This window comes from Thalia democratica, chromosome 7 (genome assembly GCF_965202585.1).
Source record: "Thalia democratica chromosome 7, ktThaDemo2.hap1.1, whole genome shotgun sequence".
NCBI classification, from domain to species: domain Eukaryota; kingdom Metazoa; phylum Chordata; class Thaliacea; order Salpida; family Salpidae; genus Thalia; species Thalia democratica.
This window is the reverse complement of record NC_139171.1, coordinates 1,323,268-1,342,704: the sequence shown is the minus strand read 5'-3', so window position 1 is coordinate 1,342,704 and position 19,437 is coordinate 1,323,268. Positions and strand designations below refer to the sequence as shown.

The following is a 19,437-nucleotide window of genomic DNA, read 5'->3' as shown; positions in this document are numbered from 1 at the left end:
CAAAGTTAGTATATAAAAAATATAAACTAAATTTGGCAGTAAAAACAGAAATTAAGTTTAAAAATAAACACAAACACTCGAATATATTATCTGACATTAAATCAAAAATATACCAGAACACTATTTGTTGGACGAAAAAAAAACAAGTCTAATTAAAAACAAAAATATGATATTTTGAAATGAATCCGGTACTCTAAATAAGTTAAATATAAAATTGAGATACACTTAGAAATTTTTTTAATCTTTACTACTTTAGCTCTATTTCGATCATACTATACCTATTATAGAATCAATAACGTGTTTTTTTTTAATTGACAACTTATTTAAAGCACTTTTAGGAAACTAATAAAATATAAGGTCTAATTTAAAAGTTTTACATCAACATTTTTTTAATTTTAACATCTATAAAGTAAATGTTGTCTTTTAAATCTAAACTTTACTTATTATTACAATTTTAACTAATATAGTTAAACAAAATTTTAACTTAAAGTATTTGCTGTAAAATTAAACGTGTCTAGTTTTTAAGAATAATGAAAGTCTATGTACAAATAATTAATTAGAGGATGTCTTTAGCCTAATTACTGTTGACCTTGAAAAAACTAAGAAAGTATTTCTTATAATTGATGGATTTAAAACGAGTTTGTAATGTATTATTTTTTAGCAATACAATACAACTTTTATTTAAAGACTATATACCATCGGTTATAGTGGTTAAAAAAGAATTAAAACTTTGGTTTTTAATTTTACTCTATAATGAGTCTTTGACTGTTATCTTCCTTAAACATTTATTTTTTTTGCCTGTTAAAAAGATTTTACCATAAATATTTTTAATGGAAATAATGAAAGGAATTTATTGCTTAACAGCGGGATAGAAATTCTTTTGTGGAATTTTACAGCTGCAACTATTGCAGAATTTCTACTATTTCTACTCCTCGAAATTTTTTTATTGTATATTAAATAATTTTAATTTAATTTAAATAGTAACCTGAAAAGCTGATTAGATGACGTCCTCATAGCCATAAGTTTTCATTGCATTAAAGGTACCTGAAAAGTGATATATGTATATTGAATTCTAACTTCAACTATACTTTAAGCATTGTTTATAGAATATTGTAACTAAAATCATCAAACATTAAAATGAATTTATTTGTTGTTCGAAGTTAAAATAATTTTGTACCTTAGCAGCATAGACTTTTAAATGCTTCCGGAAAATAAGTGTTGACTATCAAAACAAATTTAATTCGGTATTTTCAATATTTTTCAACCTGCATTGTCATTTCAAGTCAAGTCAATCAATTAGTATGCAGTCACAATAAAAAAAAATTTTCAAGTGTTTTGAAAATAAACAATAGTTATGCTTTTATTCAATAATTAGTTAAAATAAATTAAAATTATCTATTTATAGAATACTACCAAAAACAAGTTTAAAACTTCAATTAAATTAAAAATATTAAAAAATAAAGCAAAATAAGTGTTGCCTTATCAAATTATTTTAACAAGTTTCCATAAACGTAAAATATATTAGCTAGGTATAAATATTACAAATAGTTAAAAGTTAGCAGATTTTTAAGATTTACACAAAAGTGTACCATATTTAGATAATCCAAAATAAAAAAATATTTTAAAATTTATCATTAACAGGATGATTTAACTTTAATAAAAAAACAGGTGTAAGCCATGAGAAAACATTTGACTTACAATCAAATTTATATATATAAGTAATTGGTGTTAAAATATTTACATTGTTTGGTTCAAATGATTTAAATAGATGTGATAAATTGTTTGTATTAATATTTCTTTACTTATACAAAAGTACTAAGTAAACTTATTTATAGCAATAATTTTTGCACAAAGATATTTAAGCATTGTATACAAGATAATTTAAAACTTTATAAAATGCAGTTTCTCTATAATTTACACTGAAATTAATTAGTATTTGACATATATCATAAAAAAAACGATTAGTTAGTCATGTAAAAAATAAAAAACGAGTTAAAAACTAGTTTAAAAATAATTTTTCTAATATCTAAGTTTCAACAAAAATTAATAATAATAATAAAAAGTTTATTGAAACACATTTGAGTAACTATTACAACATAGAATAAAAACTATGAACTAGGAAAAGAGTCATTTACAAAGTTTAATTAAAAATAATCAATCACAATTTATTAGGGAGGAGAACTATTTAAGGAAAGTACGAAATTAAAACCCAAAGAAAACAGACCAATCAAAATCCAATATTATAAGAAAACTTGTATACAAAATTACACCAATATAAATAATACATAAAACTGTAAGTAAACTCAAGTGAAAGCAAATGTTATAAAATACCACAATAAACTACTTATCAAAGTGCAAGTTTATATATACAAGAAGGACTGCAATTTATCAAAAACAAAATAGCTTTCAACAGACTACTTATCAAAATGCAAGTAGAAAACATAACAGAACATTCAAGTTATCAGTAGAATGAATTTACTATCAAACTAGATGTGCATTCAACCGTGAAACAAGTTGGTTGCTATACCAACAATATAGTTTTACTAAAAATGTTTATATATACTAGATTGAGTATTGGAAAGATGATTAAAGATTTTTATTTAATATTTAACAAGTTGTAAGTGTGATTCTTCACTCAACTCCATACTTATAAAATAAGAAATTAAACTAATTTAATCTACATTTATAAGAACTACTTAAGTAGAAGGTCACACAGACTTTTAATAAGTTTAAGGCAGGCTCAAAGTTATTTTAATAAATTTAATTCCAGTAACCAAACGTTTATGTTTAGATTTTAAATTTGTAACACATAGTATTTTACTTAACATTTGAAACTTTGTTCTAAATTATTTTGAGTTCATTCATTGAAAACAAAGACCTTTTATTTGATAAAATTTACTTCAAAAAATATTTCTGTATTAGTAATTCAATCAAATTTTACAAAGGACATATAATCTAATATAAACTGTTTCCCGTAGAAACAAGTTTGCCAAGTATTACTCATGTTACAGTTAGATAAGAGTTCTCAAACTTTGATAATTGCATTACGTTCCTTTCTACTTAGTTGAGTTACAATGGTTGGCATAAACTATATTTGCTTTTTAAAAAATTTAGTTTAGTTCAGTTTCAAAAATTGCTATAAGTATACTATAGTTTCAGAACAACTAGTATTTCTGTTATTTATTTTTATTGTAATACTAAATATCAAAGTTTTTTTAAACATTCAAAACTATCTTTTAATGTTTATTTTTGAATGATTTTAGTTAAGTATATTTTACTTAGAAGTAATTATTTTTTATAAAGTTATTATTTTGCTTAAACTAAGTTTATTATTACTATTTTATTTTTTATACTTGACATATGATTCTTTAAATTTTCAAATATTTATATACTTAATCAATAAAACTTTAAGTCTTTAAAACATGTTTTGATAAAATGACAGTTTTTATGTTAATTGTGTAAATTTGTTTTTAAAAATAAGCATTTGAAAAACAGTTACCTACTTTCAGTTTTTAAAAAATAAAATTAAATTGACACATGATTTTTCTTTTTATTTTTTCATTTTAAAATAGCTCACATTTAAACTGACAAGTAAATTATAAAGCTTTTTTTTTTAAAGACCACCCTTAAAAATTTTGTTTACACAAAACATAATTAAGTAAGTTATTAAATTTTTATTTGACTTTATATCATTTTTATACATAATATTATCTTGACATTGATTAAAGTAATTGAAAGTTATGACCTGTAAAGTATTTATAGATATAAGATCAATGAAACTTCCTTTATTTTAAACAAAACCAAATTTTGTTCATTAATATCTAAACGTGTTGAATAACTATATGTTTTTAGCCTACAGAGTTAGTCTATTTTAAACAATTTTAGTTTACACACTTTTAACATTTTTACTTTGAAATTAAAATTACAACAACATATTCAAGTTATATTCATATAAATCAGTGGTCGGCAGGCAGTTGGTGGTCGCGGGCCAAATTTCAAGTTTCCCAAGTCTTCGCGGGCCGCAGTTTTAGTTTTAGTGACATTTGAATAATATTTTGGTTTTAGTTTTAGTCACACTAAAGAAAGGTTTTACTTTTATTCACCATATTTTTTTTAATGACTTTTACCTATACATAGAATGCCTATTTTATTAATATATATTAGAATAGAATTTACATTGACTAATATACTTAAGTGTTAATAAACTATGTACTTTCATAAGCACTTAATAAGTTAAACTTAATACTTTTGTAATTTTACTTACAACCTAACTCTCTATAAAAACCTAACTTGAAAGACAATTTATGGGTTATTTTAATACACTTGTTATATTATTAACCCTTTTTTCATATTTCTAAGAACATTTACTTCAAAAAAAGTTTTTGCGTGTTAAATAATTTACACTCATTAGAAAATTTATTAATTAGTTAACTTAATAAAATTATTACATGTTTGTATTCCAAAAATCTAAAACATATTCTTTAACATAATTAATTCTCGAAAACTTTAATAAAATATCTTATTAGTAATTAGTATTTTACATGGTTGCCACTTAAAAAAGCAAAAATGTCTGAGTTGTATCAAACCAGCCTGAGTTTATTAAAAGTTAAAAAAGCTACTAAATAGTTGTTAATCAAGCTTAAATACCTAGTTAAAATATCATCATTATCAAAAAGTACACAAAATGTAAGAAAAAAAGAAAAAAATACAACCAGTAAACTACATTACAGTCATAAAAACTATTCTGAGAATTGAAAGATTATTTTAAAGTGATTTAAATAAAAGTTTCACACACACCTGAGTTTTCAAGCTTTTAAATTAGCCTGTTTGTGTAGCAACCTAGTTAAAATAAAGTTCACAACATAAAGAAATAAGGAAGGTTATTAACAGTAATAAATTACATGCCAAAAATATATAAGTCAGCTGGAATGGACATTAAGACTCTTAAACAAATTTAACAAAAGTATAAAATTTTATTCAGTCATTAGCGAAGTACAAAAACTTATTTTTTATTAAGCATTTTAGCAATTCTTTATCTGAAATAAGAATATTGTATTTAAAAATAGGAATTGTAAAATATAAGACGAGCTACAAGAATAAAAATACGTTAGTTAGGAGTTATTGCGAGAAACGATAAAAACAAATCACCAAAGTCAGTTTTTCCATAAAGCACATGATTATCTTCAGTAACTACAGAATGATAAGAAAAAATTGTTAAGGCAAGTTATAAAGTAGCAAAATTTATTAATTAAAATGAGATACCTTTTATAATTGAAAACTTTTCTAAAGAATTTATGTTGGCGGTAATGAAAAGCTTTTGTTTATTTCTTTTGTTGATTTTAAAATTCTTCAATGACAACTAGACGTCGTGTTTAGGAAATGCATTAAGGTTATAGTCGCATAAATCAAATTAGGACTTTAATCAATCTGTTAATATGAGAGCACTGACAAAAAAACTATTGCTTATATGAGAACTTTTATTAGAGATGTTTTTACTAACTTTGACATTTTAATAGAATTTCTTGGTTTAGTTTCAAAGCGAAGCACAACAATCGGTGAAATTTTATAAGTAAAGGTTCAAAGCATCAAAACAAAGTTTTTGAAAGTACAATTCCTTCTTTTATTTTTAGTAGAAAGTTTAATTTAAGTTGATAAAAATGACTTAACAAATATATCAATATTAAAAAATACTGTTAAGCTACTTTAATATATTTTCTAATGAAAAATATTTATATGGTAAGTTTTTTGTGTTAAATCGAAATTTTATTACTTTACAGGTTTTTTCAAAAATTCTCAATTTCAAGTTTTTTTCCAGAACTTTTAAGCATAAGTTTTAAAATTCAAAGCTTTTCCGGGATTCAAGTTTTTTCGCAACACTGATTGTTCACACTTAAATGTACACAAAAATATAAATAGCATTTTAAATTATATTAGCTGCAAGACTTAAAATTTAACATATATTATAGCTCAAACTAACACTGTGGATTGAGCAAAACATACATCATAAGTAGTTTAATTTGCCACTCTTTCAAGCAAAAAAGTCAGCCTGAGTCAACAAAAACATTCCTGATATTTTTGTATACAAAAAGCAATTCTAGCCAAAAACTTAAAAAATGACTTAGTTGGCTCAAGATTTAAAGTCTTCAAATAGTGATAGTCTAAGTGTGTGACAATGTTTAGTTGTTTATTCGCTTGAATTTGAACTATTTTGATTAACAATGTACAAACTTAATAAACTTACCATCCCTAAATCTAGTTTATATTAAATAGGTAGCTCAAGAAACAGCAATTGTGTGTATTGAAATGCAAGGCATAAAAAGTTTGACAAAAAAATGTTTGAAAAATTAAAATGTGTACCTAACAAAAACTATATTAATTCATGTCACATTGTTTTAAACGTATGTGTATAATTTAGATATTACATGTAGAAACAACAATGTTAGAAAACTAAGCATAAACTAAACTTTGACTAACTATAGTATTAAATAAAAGTGGTTTAAAGTATGAGCATCTTTTTAAGTTGGTGTGCATAGAAATTAATTCAAAGTGCAGAGAAAACTTTTAAAAAATTAAAATGTGTCAAAACAAAAATCAAATAAACCTTATTTCTTATTACTATGTTTTGTTAAATGTTTTTACACTAAAATATAACATTTACAAAAAAAAAAATCTATAAAGGAAATTTAGGTATAAAAAATATTGAAAAAGAAATAAAGCTATAAAGAAATGACACTTAAGTTAATTACTGTGCAATACTTTTGTACAAAATGGAAAACATTTGCATTTAGTTTATTTAATAAATAGCTAAAATATACCTAATTTATTAAATCCGAGCATTTTTTACACTCTTTTTTTTCAAATTACTTGCTGTTGTTAAAAAGAAGTTATTATGAAACTGAGAAAAATATCCTGTAAGAATGCTAATCTGTATTTTTCACATTTTTAAACTAAAGCAGTAATTTCTTCTAATTATTTTCAATTATTATACAGACACTTAAAACAAAACTAATAAAATTATATCGAATTACCAAAAAAATTCAACTTGAAATATATTTTTGCTCAGCGGGCCACTTTTACATACTCGCGGGCCACGAAATTTTCTTTCGCGGGCCGCATTCCATTCAAAAAAATACCGTACTTGCGGGCCGCAGATTTACCCTTCGCGGGCCGCAATTGGCCCGCGGGCCGCAGTTTGCCGACCCCTGATATAAATGGTGTTTTAACGCAAAACAATTTTATAATTTTGGGAACACTGTTATAATGCGAATTTAAATAATTTTATTTTAATATTTTATATTAACTATCAAGACCCAAGTTAACAAAAAAAGTAATTTTAACAAACACGTGTTTTAATCTAGCTGACAGTAATTATGATCTGCTTAGTTAAATACGGATGTGATTAAGTATTTTCTTTGATGAATATTTCTTTTGTAGTCAAACCTCTTTACTATTATCCTAATGTATGGCATAATAATGGCAGCTTTGAATCCTTAGTATGTATTATAGTTATATTTTAAACACATAGATTTATAATAGCTTTGTTATACTCATATTTAGTTTATAAAATGGCTTAAAAATTGATTAAAATCTTTTTTGAATTAAAGTTTATTTTTTGGTTAGTATTAAAAAATTGGAAGTAAAAGAGCAAATAAAAGTTCTTCTACGAATTTTGTTTTGTTATTAGCTTTTAACTAATCTTTTTAGTATTAGTGTTAAAATAGCACACATAAAAATGTGGCTTTCAAATACTTGAAAATATTTTAATTAAATTTAAGCGTCAAAATAATTATAACGCCAAGAAATATTTATGTATTTAAACAATTCATAATTAAATTATCTGAATATTAGCAGATTTTATGATCTTTTTAATACCCATTATTGAATAAACTTGATCTTTTCGAAGTTCTTTCGTTTTTTGTAAGCTATTTCTGTTTGATCTTTTCAAAAATGTATTAAATTTTCGTAAATTATAAATCAATTAAAATAAAATGTTAAAAAAGCATAAATTTAATATATAAAATTATCTTAATGAATTATTTTGACAGCTTACGAAATAGTCAAACACTTATATCAAAGTTGGATTTACATTTTTATTTGATAGTTTTAAGAGAATTAATTTCATGAAAAATTCTAATTTTCAGCAAGTTTTATAACCAAACCTTTGAAGTTTGGTTAATTTTAATAGTTAGCTAAACAATAATTAAAGATAAATCTTGATGGATGTAATTAGCTTAGAAGTTTTGCCAAATTTTTAATTAGCTTTAAGGTCACAAAGTAAAGTTTTACAACATATGTAGGTCTTATAGAGCATTTTTTAAGTAATGTAATTGGTAAAATCAAAGATTTAAAAAGACAGTCAAATTTGTGTAGTAATTTGAATGTAAATATTTTGAGTGTAAAACCCTTTAAAGGTTAATTATCTTAGCTGAAATCACAAAAATAACCTTAAAAATTGTTGTAATTATCAAGTTCTAATTTACTTTTTAAAATAAATTCCCAAATATGTTCAAAAAAAGTTTTGAATTAGCAAAGCTTATTTATCGTTTATGAGCTAAGAATGAATATTTCACACCAAACTTTTTCATTACAGCAAGTGTTTTAATATTTTTTATAGGTAAAATTTATATGCAGGTTTGAAAAAAAAAAAAACGTTTTAAACATCAAAAGCAACAAGTAGACACTTTTAAAAGTAATTTCCAGAAAAACTAAACTTTTACTTTATTTTAAACTAAAGTTTTTCTTAAACATAAACATATTGAACTTTCGTTAAATTTTAAAGCTGTTAATTTATCTAGGTAATTTAACTTTAAAATAGTTACTAGCATAGTTTTCGAGGAAGAAAATATTCAAAATAAAATTAGTATTAAGAAAAAGTACAAAATTTTAGTTGGTTTATATCAAATGGTGATATTTGTATAAACATTTTAAGTTAATAAATATTTGAAAAGTTGTTTAATTGTTGAAGTGAGAATTATTTAAGACGAGAAACTACTTTTAACAAGGTAATTAAGAAAATTAAAAATTGTCTAAAAATACCGAAAAGGATCAATTTTTCACAGTTTGTTATGATTCATAATTTGGTAATCGTACAAAATAAACTTTCAATTTTCTAAACTATTTACACAAAGTTTAGTAAGTTAAAATGGGTGTGCATTTGAAATGATTCATCAGCTTATTGTGCAACAAACAGTTATAATTTTTTATTTTACACAGATTTTGTGATGTAGTATTCGAGTTATTAAAATAAGCGATATGCTGTCAAAAGCTTAACATTTTTGTTAAACTGAAAATTTATAGTTTTTTTAGTTACTACATTCAAAAAAATTATTTTAATAAGAAATATGATCTTTACGAAGTTTTACATTTATCGTATGTTTTTTAACATATAAGTGATGTTACTTTTATTTCATTTAGAAACAAATTTAAAACTAGTAATTTATTTGAAATATTTTTTCATATCATAATTTTGATAAGTAGATGGCAATTTTTTCACAAATTTAACTACAAAACAAATATCATTCTGTGAGAAATCGAACTAACATGATAACATGAATAATTTATAAAATACAACGTTTTAAAATACATAATTTAACAAACAACATTTTGTAAGCTACCATTGTAAATTAATACTCGTGAGAAAATTTTTGTTTATTGCTGAGTTTTTTCTCATCAAAAATTTTTAAGTTAAAAAGATAATACATAATTGAACTTATATGGAACATTTTATAAAAGCTTCATTAACAAAATAAACATATCTTTACAACCAGATTGAAATATTTAATCTATGTTTTATGGTAAATTTAGTTTTATTTATCTATTCAGATTTTATCAAAATATGTTTAATTAAACGCAAACGTGTTTACTATATCTTTAGATATCCTAAAATTAATTTCTAAAATACCAACTATTATATTCGATTTTAATGAAGAATTTTATCTATTAAATTAGGTGTAATTTTTTATCTTTTACCGAGACTTAATTTCAATAGCTTTATTCATGTAAAGTAAATAAGAGAGATTAAAACTTTATATATCCTACGTATTGAAACGTTTATCTAAAAATTATCTTAGTCTTTTAACATATAAACGTAGCTATTGTTTTAATCATTAAGAAACTATTTTTAACTATTATTCTAAAGGATAAAAATACTAACTGCTGTTTTTGGAATTTTTTGGCAACTTTTATTCTTTTATCTTTTGACGGAAATAGTTAGTTTATCATTTACCGTTTATAAAATGTTATAATTAATATATCATATAAAACTCGGTAAAGAATTGCGTTTTTTGAATAACTTTGTGTTTTTAGAATAAAACTATTTCTTTGCAAATTAATAAAATACTTTAATTTTTTTATTAACTTAAGTGGGTTTTTAATCAATTTACATGGTATAGAATAAAAATATTTAAAAACTTTCACTAATTAACTTGTCTGAATAAAAAACATTATCATCCTTTAATGACATTATTAAATACTCATTTGCCTATTTTCAAATTAAACTGAGTATTAAAAATATACATCACAGTATTTATTTTTAATTTTAATCAACCTATAGGTAGTATAATAAAAACAATTTTTATTTAAAATTACGAAGCATTCAGATATAAGTAGTTCTGTCAAAAATTTTGATACGTCTTTCAACATTTAATTTATGTTTATACAAGTATTAATAAATATTTATCAAAAGTATTAATAAAACGTGCTATAATGAATATTATGCTTGAATAGTAATAAGTCAATTAGGTTTGATAGAAATATTTCGGGAATTGGTTTTAATTTAAAGAAAACTTACTCGTATTAATAACAAACTTTTAATAAAATTTTTAGTACTTTTAATCCTATTTTTAATCAATTTTTTTTATATCAACGAAATCTATTTATAACTTGTCAATATTTTTCTTATAAGAATCTGTTTTAATTCCTACTTTGTTATATCTTACTTTCAACTTAAATAGTTCTAAGTTAACTAGAGAACTTTATACATTTAACTTATTTTTTATGTGTTATTTTGGTTTACAAAATAGTGTTGTCATTTCTAACAAATTTTAAATAGCCTTTCAAAAAGAATATAAATAATGTTTAGTTTTAATTGTAACCAAGCTTTTTGGTATTTTGTTTAGTATAAACCATTATATAAAAAATATTTTTTTACCACGTAAATAAAGCTAATTATTTTAACAACTTTAGCATATTCAAATTAACTATTTACAAATAAAACTAAAAAAAAAACTTAGAACAATCAAAATCATTAAATTTAAAATTCATTATCATTTTTAATGTTTTATTTTTTGTTTTGTTATAAATAAAACAAACAGCTAAATTTTCAAACTTCCAATAAATTTATTTAATTATCTTCAGGTAAAATTGAAACGGTAAAAAAAAAACACAAATTATATACTATAAATAGAATAACTGAAGCTGCAAATTTAATGAACAAAAACTGCAAGTTAAACTAACACAAAATGTGACTAAACAAGGCAATAGTAAAGCCAAATTATTTCTTATTTTGTAGCTCAATGATATTTCATGAATACTGTTTATAACAAAAATATTTAAACAATAACTCAAAACACTGAACCTATAAATTTCAAAATTTTCTCAAAAATAAATTTAATTAAGTGTACTGATATGGCTGATCTTTCCATAGTATTTCTGTCAACTAAACTTTATTTGATTAGATTATTCTTTGTAAACCTAAATAACATTACTATACAAACTAAACACTTCATAGAAAAAAATTAAGATTTTAAAACTTAAGCTGTAAATAATTACTATGCAGAAAAAAAAGCTGATTTATAAATAAATTCTTAAATTTGATTAAAAAATAATAACTTGTATCTACAGAGTTGTCAATTAACATCTTTACTTATCTTATACATTAAAATATTTCGAAAATTTGAAATATAAATCTAACAATAATATGTTACTAGCTTTAAAACAGGGATGCCAGGTGAAAAAGTTTTCCAGGTTTTCTGAACTTCTTCTAGGTCATTGAAAGTTTTTAGTAGAACTTTTAGTTTAACTAAACTTTGAGGTACAAAACTGTCTTAAATAGTATATATAAAAGTATTAGAAAAGTATTGTATGCTACTTTAAAAGTGTTTTATATTAAATATAAATCTAAAGAGTAGAAAAAATACATGATACCTTTTTGAGCTAATTTTAATTATTTTACGTATAAAATTTGTATTCTTAGAACATTGTTTTTTAATTGTTAGAGTTAATTTTTTTTTTGTAACATCAGTATTTTATTTGTACCTATACTATTTTTAAAATAGTGTTATAAAATAAAAACATTGAAATTGAATTAATAATCAGATTTTAAACATTACAGACAAAATTGTTCATTGTTAATAACTGCCAATCTTAAAAGAAATTATTTTTATCTTAATAACTTTTATATTGATTAATATTTTTTTAAGAAGTACCAAAATAAATTTGCTAAGTTGGATTAAGTTTTAATTAAGTACATTTAATTAAAGTATATTAATCAATTTATAGAACTGTTTTAAAACTGACTATTAATAAGTCTTTAAAAACTGTCAGTAAAGTTAATTATCAAAATGTAATTTTAACTTGAACTTAGAAGATAAAAAAGAAAACTTTTATCTTTAATTGGCAGAATATAATTTTAGTTATAAAATATACATATAGCTACTGTTTTGTAAAAACAAACCATTAAAAACAGATAAATTATATCAATTCATCTAATCTTATATTTATTGGACATAAAAATTAAAAACTTTCAACTTAGATTTAGAGTCAATAAATTTGTACTTTGGGTATAAAAACTTTTATGTTAATTACCATAAATAAGATAATCTTATTTGACATAAACTTGATAATATACTATTAAGTTATTAATATTTTACTCATTACTAATAAATCTAACTTGGATTTAAGTTCAATCAATATTTAAGCTAAGAGCTACACAAGTTAAGATATCAATTAATACAGTTTGAAATTTCTATTTTATTGAAGTATAAATGTTTCTGCTGTAAAAAACGTCGTTAAATGTGAATTTAAAATTTTACTTGGAAAACTTACGATATTGAGATAACTCCTATAAAAGAATCGCGGTGCCTATAACATTTCTGAACCAACACTAGTATGACTTCATATAATCCAAGTTCTTCTAAATATTCTTGGTAAGTACCTATAGACAAATTTATTTAAACTGTATTAAAAACTTAAATACTTAAAAAAAGTTATAAAAGTTACTAAGTTGTAATTTACAAAAAAGTCTCATATAATATTTTTCTTGTATGTTTTGGTTTTTTGAAAACAATATTTAAAGATCTCAACTTCTAGGATAATTAAAGTCTTGAAAGAATAAACTATAATACTTTAATGTTAACTACAAGTTTAAATATATATAAGGCTATTTATATTATTTAAATTATTTATTAAATATATATATCGCAAAATTTAAAGGCTATTGCAGCGAACTTAATTAAAAGATTCTTCGAAGTTAAGCGTAATTATTAAACTTCAATCTAATTTTCAATAAAACAGCCAAAAATTACTCAAGCATGAAATGACTCATAATCACGTCATAATTACAAATTACTTGAAGACAAGATTTCCTGTTTTTCAAGTTTTTGTACGACCTACTTATTATTTCTCGTAACTTACTTATTATTATTATTTATCATTTTCTTATAAATGACATGTTTTATTAAATCTAAAATACATACTTGAACTATTTTCATTAGAGTTTCAAGGAACAGTACAATTTGAAATATTTTATTTGTAATTTTTATAGTATTAAAAAAAAATTAAACAAACTATTTTTACATTTGTAACACAAAACAAATTTTATAAAACTTTTTCAAATAAGACTTAAACTAAGTAAAAAAATTAGGTTTCACATAAAAAAATCAATGTTTTATTACAGCCATAAAAGTTTAAAAGAATGTTTTCAGTTTTTTTTGTATTTAGAACAAAAAGAAAAGTAATCAAATATTTAACAACATAAAAGTTAAGGGTAATCTATAAACTTTATCTTCAGTACATAAAACGTTTATCGTTGAACAAAAAACAAACAAAACTTACACTTAAAATTAAGATTGATTGTGAATTACTTAAGTCTTTTAACAGATATTATGAATACTATTAAAGTTTTTAACTATTTGTCTAAGCTCACAGTTTTATTAAAACTATTTTTCGATAAATATTCTGTCTAGTGTAAAAACTATTTGTGCAGAATATAAAGAAAAATTTTATCAACATATTTTACTTATACTTTACATAATTAATTATTTGATTCAAATTATAATTAAATAATTTATCTAGTTGAAAAACAAGAAAAAAACAAGTTCTAAGTTGTATAATTTTGTTTGTACTGCTTAGTAAATATTGTATGTGGGTTATTTATTAAATAAAAATTAAAAATAAAACATCTAACTGTGACAACAATCTGAATTTATCACTTTTTATGAGAAATTCAAGATCATTGATAAACACATAATTTTTTTTTTAATTTTCTTATGTAAAGCTACCTATTCATTATAATTAATTTGAATAACTTTAAGATAAAAAGAAAACACAATTTGAATATTTCCTTTTTTTTCAATAAAAAATTTTCACTATTCAAGCAACTAAACACTAATTGTTTTGTTATACTTGAATACTATAGCTATTTTTTCAAAATTAAAATAAGTAAGATAAGCTCTAAATAAGAGAAAAAATGGCACGTTTTTTCTAAGCTTAGTTTTAAGTTAGTTTTTAAATTTTAAAATAGCTTTTTATAAATTAAACGGGTAAAACCCTAACTAACAAGCATTATTCCTTCAAATATCTAAAACACTTATTGCTCAAAAACAAACTATTTTGCTCAGTTAAACTTAAAACTTACCTGAAGTAACCAGTAGAACGCTTTTAAGTTTAATAGTTTAATATTTTATAATGCATAGAAAAAAATTGACAGATATTTAATAAAGGTATAATTTTCAATACAAACTGTTATAAAATATAACTACAAAATAATGAGATATTATACAAAATCATTTAATGTACAACAATATCTAGTATAATATTTCATTTTATCACTAAAATTAAACATAAACTTTTAAAGAGTTTTGTAAAATATAAGCAATATAAATTAAATATTTACTACTACTTTTTTGTTACCACAGTTCACATTATAAATATATTTAGTAGTACCACAAAAATTTGAAAAATTTAATTTTTACAACAAATAAATTCCACAAAAATTGATTAAATCACATTTATTTTTTTTCTTTAACCTTTTACTAAAACTAAGATAAGATATGTTGTTTTGTTTCACAATAAATATCATTTTAATGTCAAACAATTTTTTATTATTTTTAAAAACCACAATGGCATTTATGTACTTTCAACACTTTTATTACTTTTATCGTTATTTTAATCCCTAAAAATATTTTATATATAAAACTTAAAGCGTGATATAGATTGTAATATTTAGCAATAAAAACCTTCTTAATGTCAAATATTTTTATTAATATCGTAAATCCACTATATTTTATATGAACTTTAAAATTTTTATTACACTTATTATATCAGGATTACACTTAATCCCTTTTTCATTAAAAGTCGTTACATTTGACTTTTACCTTAAAGAACTGGTAACATTTTTTAATGCTTATAAAATATTTCATATATAAAATTACTTATTTCTTGTAGTAAGCTAACTATAAATAAATGGTAAAATATGTATTTACAGATAATTTTCATAATTAATCAACGTTTATTTTAAAAACTAGTTACATAAAAGTGCTCAAGGCAAATTTATCATCTTCTTATTCGTGACATTTTATCAGTTTATAAAGTGATTTTTTTGATAAACTTAAAATTAATCGTTACATGACACGATCAAAAACTTGTATGTATTTATTTGATAAACTTTAAAAGGTTCACTTCAAAACTGTAATGTTTCTAAGATGCCTTGAAAGATAAAACTAAAATAATTAAGCATTGTAAACTTCTTTCATATAATTTCTCTAAAGTTTTTGGTGGTTCAATTTGTGAAGTGTCTGAAAATTAAATAATATCAATTTATGTATGACTTTATATAGTAATGACAGCTGGTTTATTTAATTTATTATTATATAAGTTAAAATATGGATTTAAGTTTAAACAGGGTCACCACTGGTTCACGCATGGTTGCCACTGTTCAAGCTGAGAAAAATTTCCTGACTTTTCCTGACTTTTTACAAAAATTTTCCTGACTTTTCTACATCAAACTCTTAAACTAAACTTTTTCTAAAATACATAACCTAACACTTGAAACTATATAAAGCTTCCAATATAATTTTAATACAGGTTAAAAACAACATTTTTTTGCTGAACTCTATCAAACTTCCAGTACATCACTTAAACCATCTGTGTATGATTGATGTTTGTAATAAACAGCTCTATCAGCAAAATACTTGTATTATTACCTTATAAACACAGCCTGTCTGAAAAAAGACACAATTTTTTAGCATTTCCTAGCATAAATGTATCTAGAAAAAACAACCGACATATAAGGAACTTTTACAATTAAAACCTTAAATCAATAACAAACTTTTACAACACAAACCTTAAAACAATAACGAACTTTTACAGTTAAAACATTAAAACAATTAAGATCTTAATCAAATACTGTTTTTTTTATGTATGTACTAAAATTTATTTTCTTCGTTTTTTTATTAGCACTTCAACCTCTTCATCTAATGAAGATATGGTTTCCTTCATTAGGTCTGCATTCCGGCTCAGTGTACACATTAACTTGTTACATAAAATACTAAACTAACTGCTTAGTTATAAAGAACTCAATTATTTACTTAAACAAAAAACACTTTGATTCTAAAATTATGCTAGATAAACTTTTGTTTATATATCACAGTTTCACTATGGAAGTGTCCTTGCTACAGATCATCAATACTAAAAAGCTTACAAAACCTTCTTGTTCAAGTAGGGTACTTGTTCAATATGTTAATAGAAAATTTTTGCAGTTTTATAAAGGATATTTTACTAATTTATACCAGATGAAGGCATTGTAAAAAAAAATTAAATATTTTTGTAAATTTCTAGGAAAATTTTGGAATTTTTTTCTGACTTTTAAGGATCTTTAATTAATTTTTACAATTTGAAGGCTTTGGAAAACAAGGAGTTTTGTAAATTTAATCTGATAAAATCTGAATTTTTTTTTTTAATTTTATCAAATTTCCTGACTTTTCCTGACTTTTTTTCAAAACCCCCAATTTTTTCCTGACTTTTCCTGACTTTTGTCATTTTTAAAAATTTTTCCTGACTTTTCCTGATTTCCTGACTTTTCCTGACCGAGTGGCAACCCTGTTCACGAGAAATTTTTCCAGGTTCTCTGAATTTATTGAGGGTTTTTGAAAGAACACGTTTTCGGGTCTTTATTAGTTTAAAGTTAAATTAAAGTTTAGAAACTGTGTTAAGTAGTATAATAACATTGAAAAGACATTGTTTAGCTAATTTAAGTTTGTTTTTTAGTTAAGAATTTTTTTTTCTATATGGTAAATTTTTTGTGTCAAATCAAAATTTTACTACTTAACTATAAAAGTTGTTTAAAATTCCATGTTTTTTTTTTGTTATTTTTGTTCAAAATTCCATTTTCTTTTTTAACTTCTCAAATTCAAGTTTTTTCCAGGTTTTTAGCCTAAATTTTCAAATCCAATATTTTTCCAGGTTTTGTGGCCACCCTGTTTAAAGTATGCTATAGAATAAAACTTATTCAGATAACTTAACAAACTTCTCTTAAAAATAAACCTAAAAATATATATTTGGCAAGTACAGTTACTTATAAAATCAAAATATTTTTAAGCACGAACGTTAAAATAATTCAAAACAAATATTTACTCAATCCGAGGTGAATTCATAAAATATTTAAATTTAACAACAAAGTTTAATTAAAAATTGAAATTTTTGAAAATATTTTTCAGTTGTAAAACCAAAACACTTGATTAATTTACACAAAACAAAACTTTCGCTTTTATCTTATGAAAAACAGTGCATGACTTTATTAAATTTTGTGGTTATGTATTGATTTTATTTTATTATATACTTTACTCGATAGCAATTTTTAAAACTTAAGCTATAAATAATGTACATAAAAATTAAAGAAAGATATTAATTAGAATATTTAACTGAGTATATATGAAAACATTTGTCATTTAAATCAACGTCACTAATTAACATTACGAATTGATATTATTATTGCTTCAACTAGTTGTATATGTTTATCTTTTTACGCTTTAATAGAAACAAATTTAAAGTTCATTTGTTTAATTTGTAAAATTCCGTAAAATTTATTATTATAACAACATTATTTATCAACCAAGTATTTTATATGTAAGTGCAGAATAATAAAAGTTGTAATTTTTAATATTGTTAGAAATTAATAAATTTATAAAAAAACTTAAATAATATTCTTCTTGAAATATATTTAAAAATTACAACTCATATAAGCTAAAGTAATTTAACTTAATTAGACAATAAAAAATATTAAAATTAATAAAACCAAAAACATTTTAAATAACCGGCGCTACAAAACACTAAAGTCCTCAAAAAAAAAATTAATAATAAATATTTGAAAAAAATCAATAAAAATTGTTCAACTTAATATTTAAAATAAAATTTTAAAGTAAATGTCGTCGCATGCGGAATATTTACAAGGTTTTTATTTTTATTGTAATAATAAACTTTCACAAAACTAAGATTAAACCTTGAGCCTTGAATTTGTTCAATATCTTCAACATAAAAAACAATTTTAGTTTTAAACTAAATACAAAAATAGAATATTTAATAATTTTTATACCCCCTTATAAGTTTAAGACAACTTTCATATTTAATTGGTAAAATAAATAAAACGACATTCGTTTCACCTAATAAAAACACAATAGTGTATTAGATAACCATCAATTTACCAATTTTTAACGCATAATTAAATTTTAAAACTGTTTTAAATGGTCAATTTGTTATAATGCAGATAATACTATTATAGAATAAATTACATGCTTAGTTTACTAAGATATAATAAACATTTTTGTTCATACACCCATTTTTCAGTAAAATCTTAATGTTATCAGTAGATGTTAAATAAGTTTATTTAAAACTTTATCTATAATTTATACAATTTATTACCAAAATTATAAAATTTGGTTTTATTTATCTTATGCAGTGTAATAGCAAATAGAAAGTTATAAAAACCAACTTATTATCAAAATTGTTTTGGGTTTAAACTTAACTATTATATAAAAAATTATATAATATAATTGGTTTGACATTATTCAATAACAAAATTAAGTATTTTAAATAAGTAATAAAGTATTTGAATAATGAAATAAAACACAATTAATTTTCTTCTTGTTTTTAACAATAACTTGTATCGTAGTAAACAGTTTTTAAAAACTTTACTTCAGAAGTAAAAAATGTATTCTAAATACT

The 19,437-nt window shown here is 22.2% G+C and overlaps 1 protein-coding gene across 1 annotated transcript in view; it reads right to left on the bottom strand.

Moving 5' to 3' along the window:
• Positions 1 to 19,437, bottom strand: part of LOC145840879 (exostosin-1-like) — a 60,165-nt gene that overhangs the window by 20,913 nt on the left and 19,815 nt on the right. The window contains exons 6-7 of the mRNA XM_082948226.1: positions 13,045 to 13,153; positions 986 to 1,044 (exon numbers count right to left, since the gene is read on the bottom strand). Coding sequence (XP_082804352.1) covers positions 13,133 to 13,153 — 21 coding nt within the window. The 3' untranslated portion in view covers positions 986 to 1,044; positions 13,045 to 13,132. The remainder of the gene's footprint in view (positions 1 to 985; positions 1,045 to 13,044; positions 13,154 to 19,437) is intronic.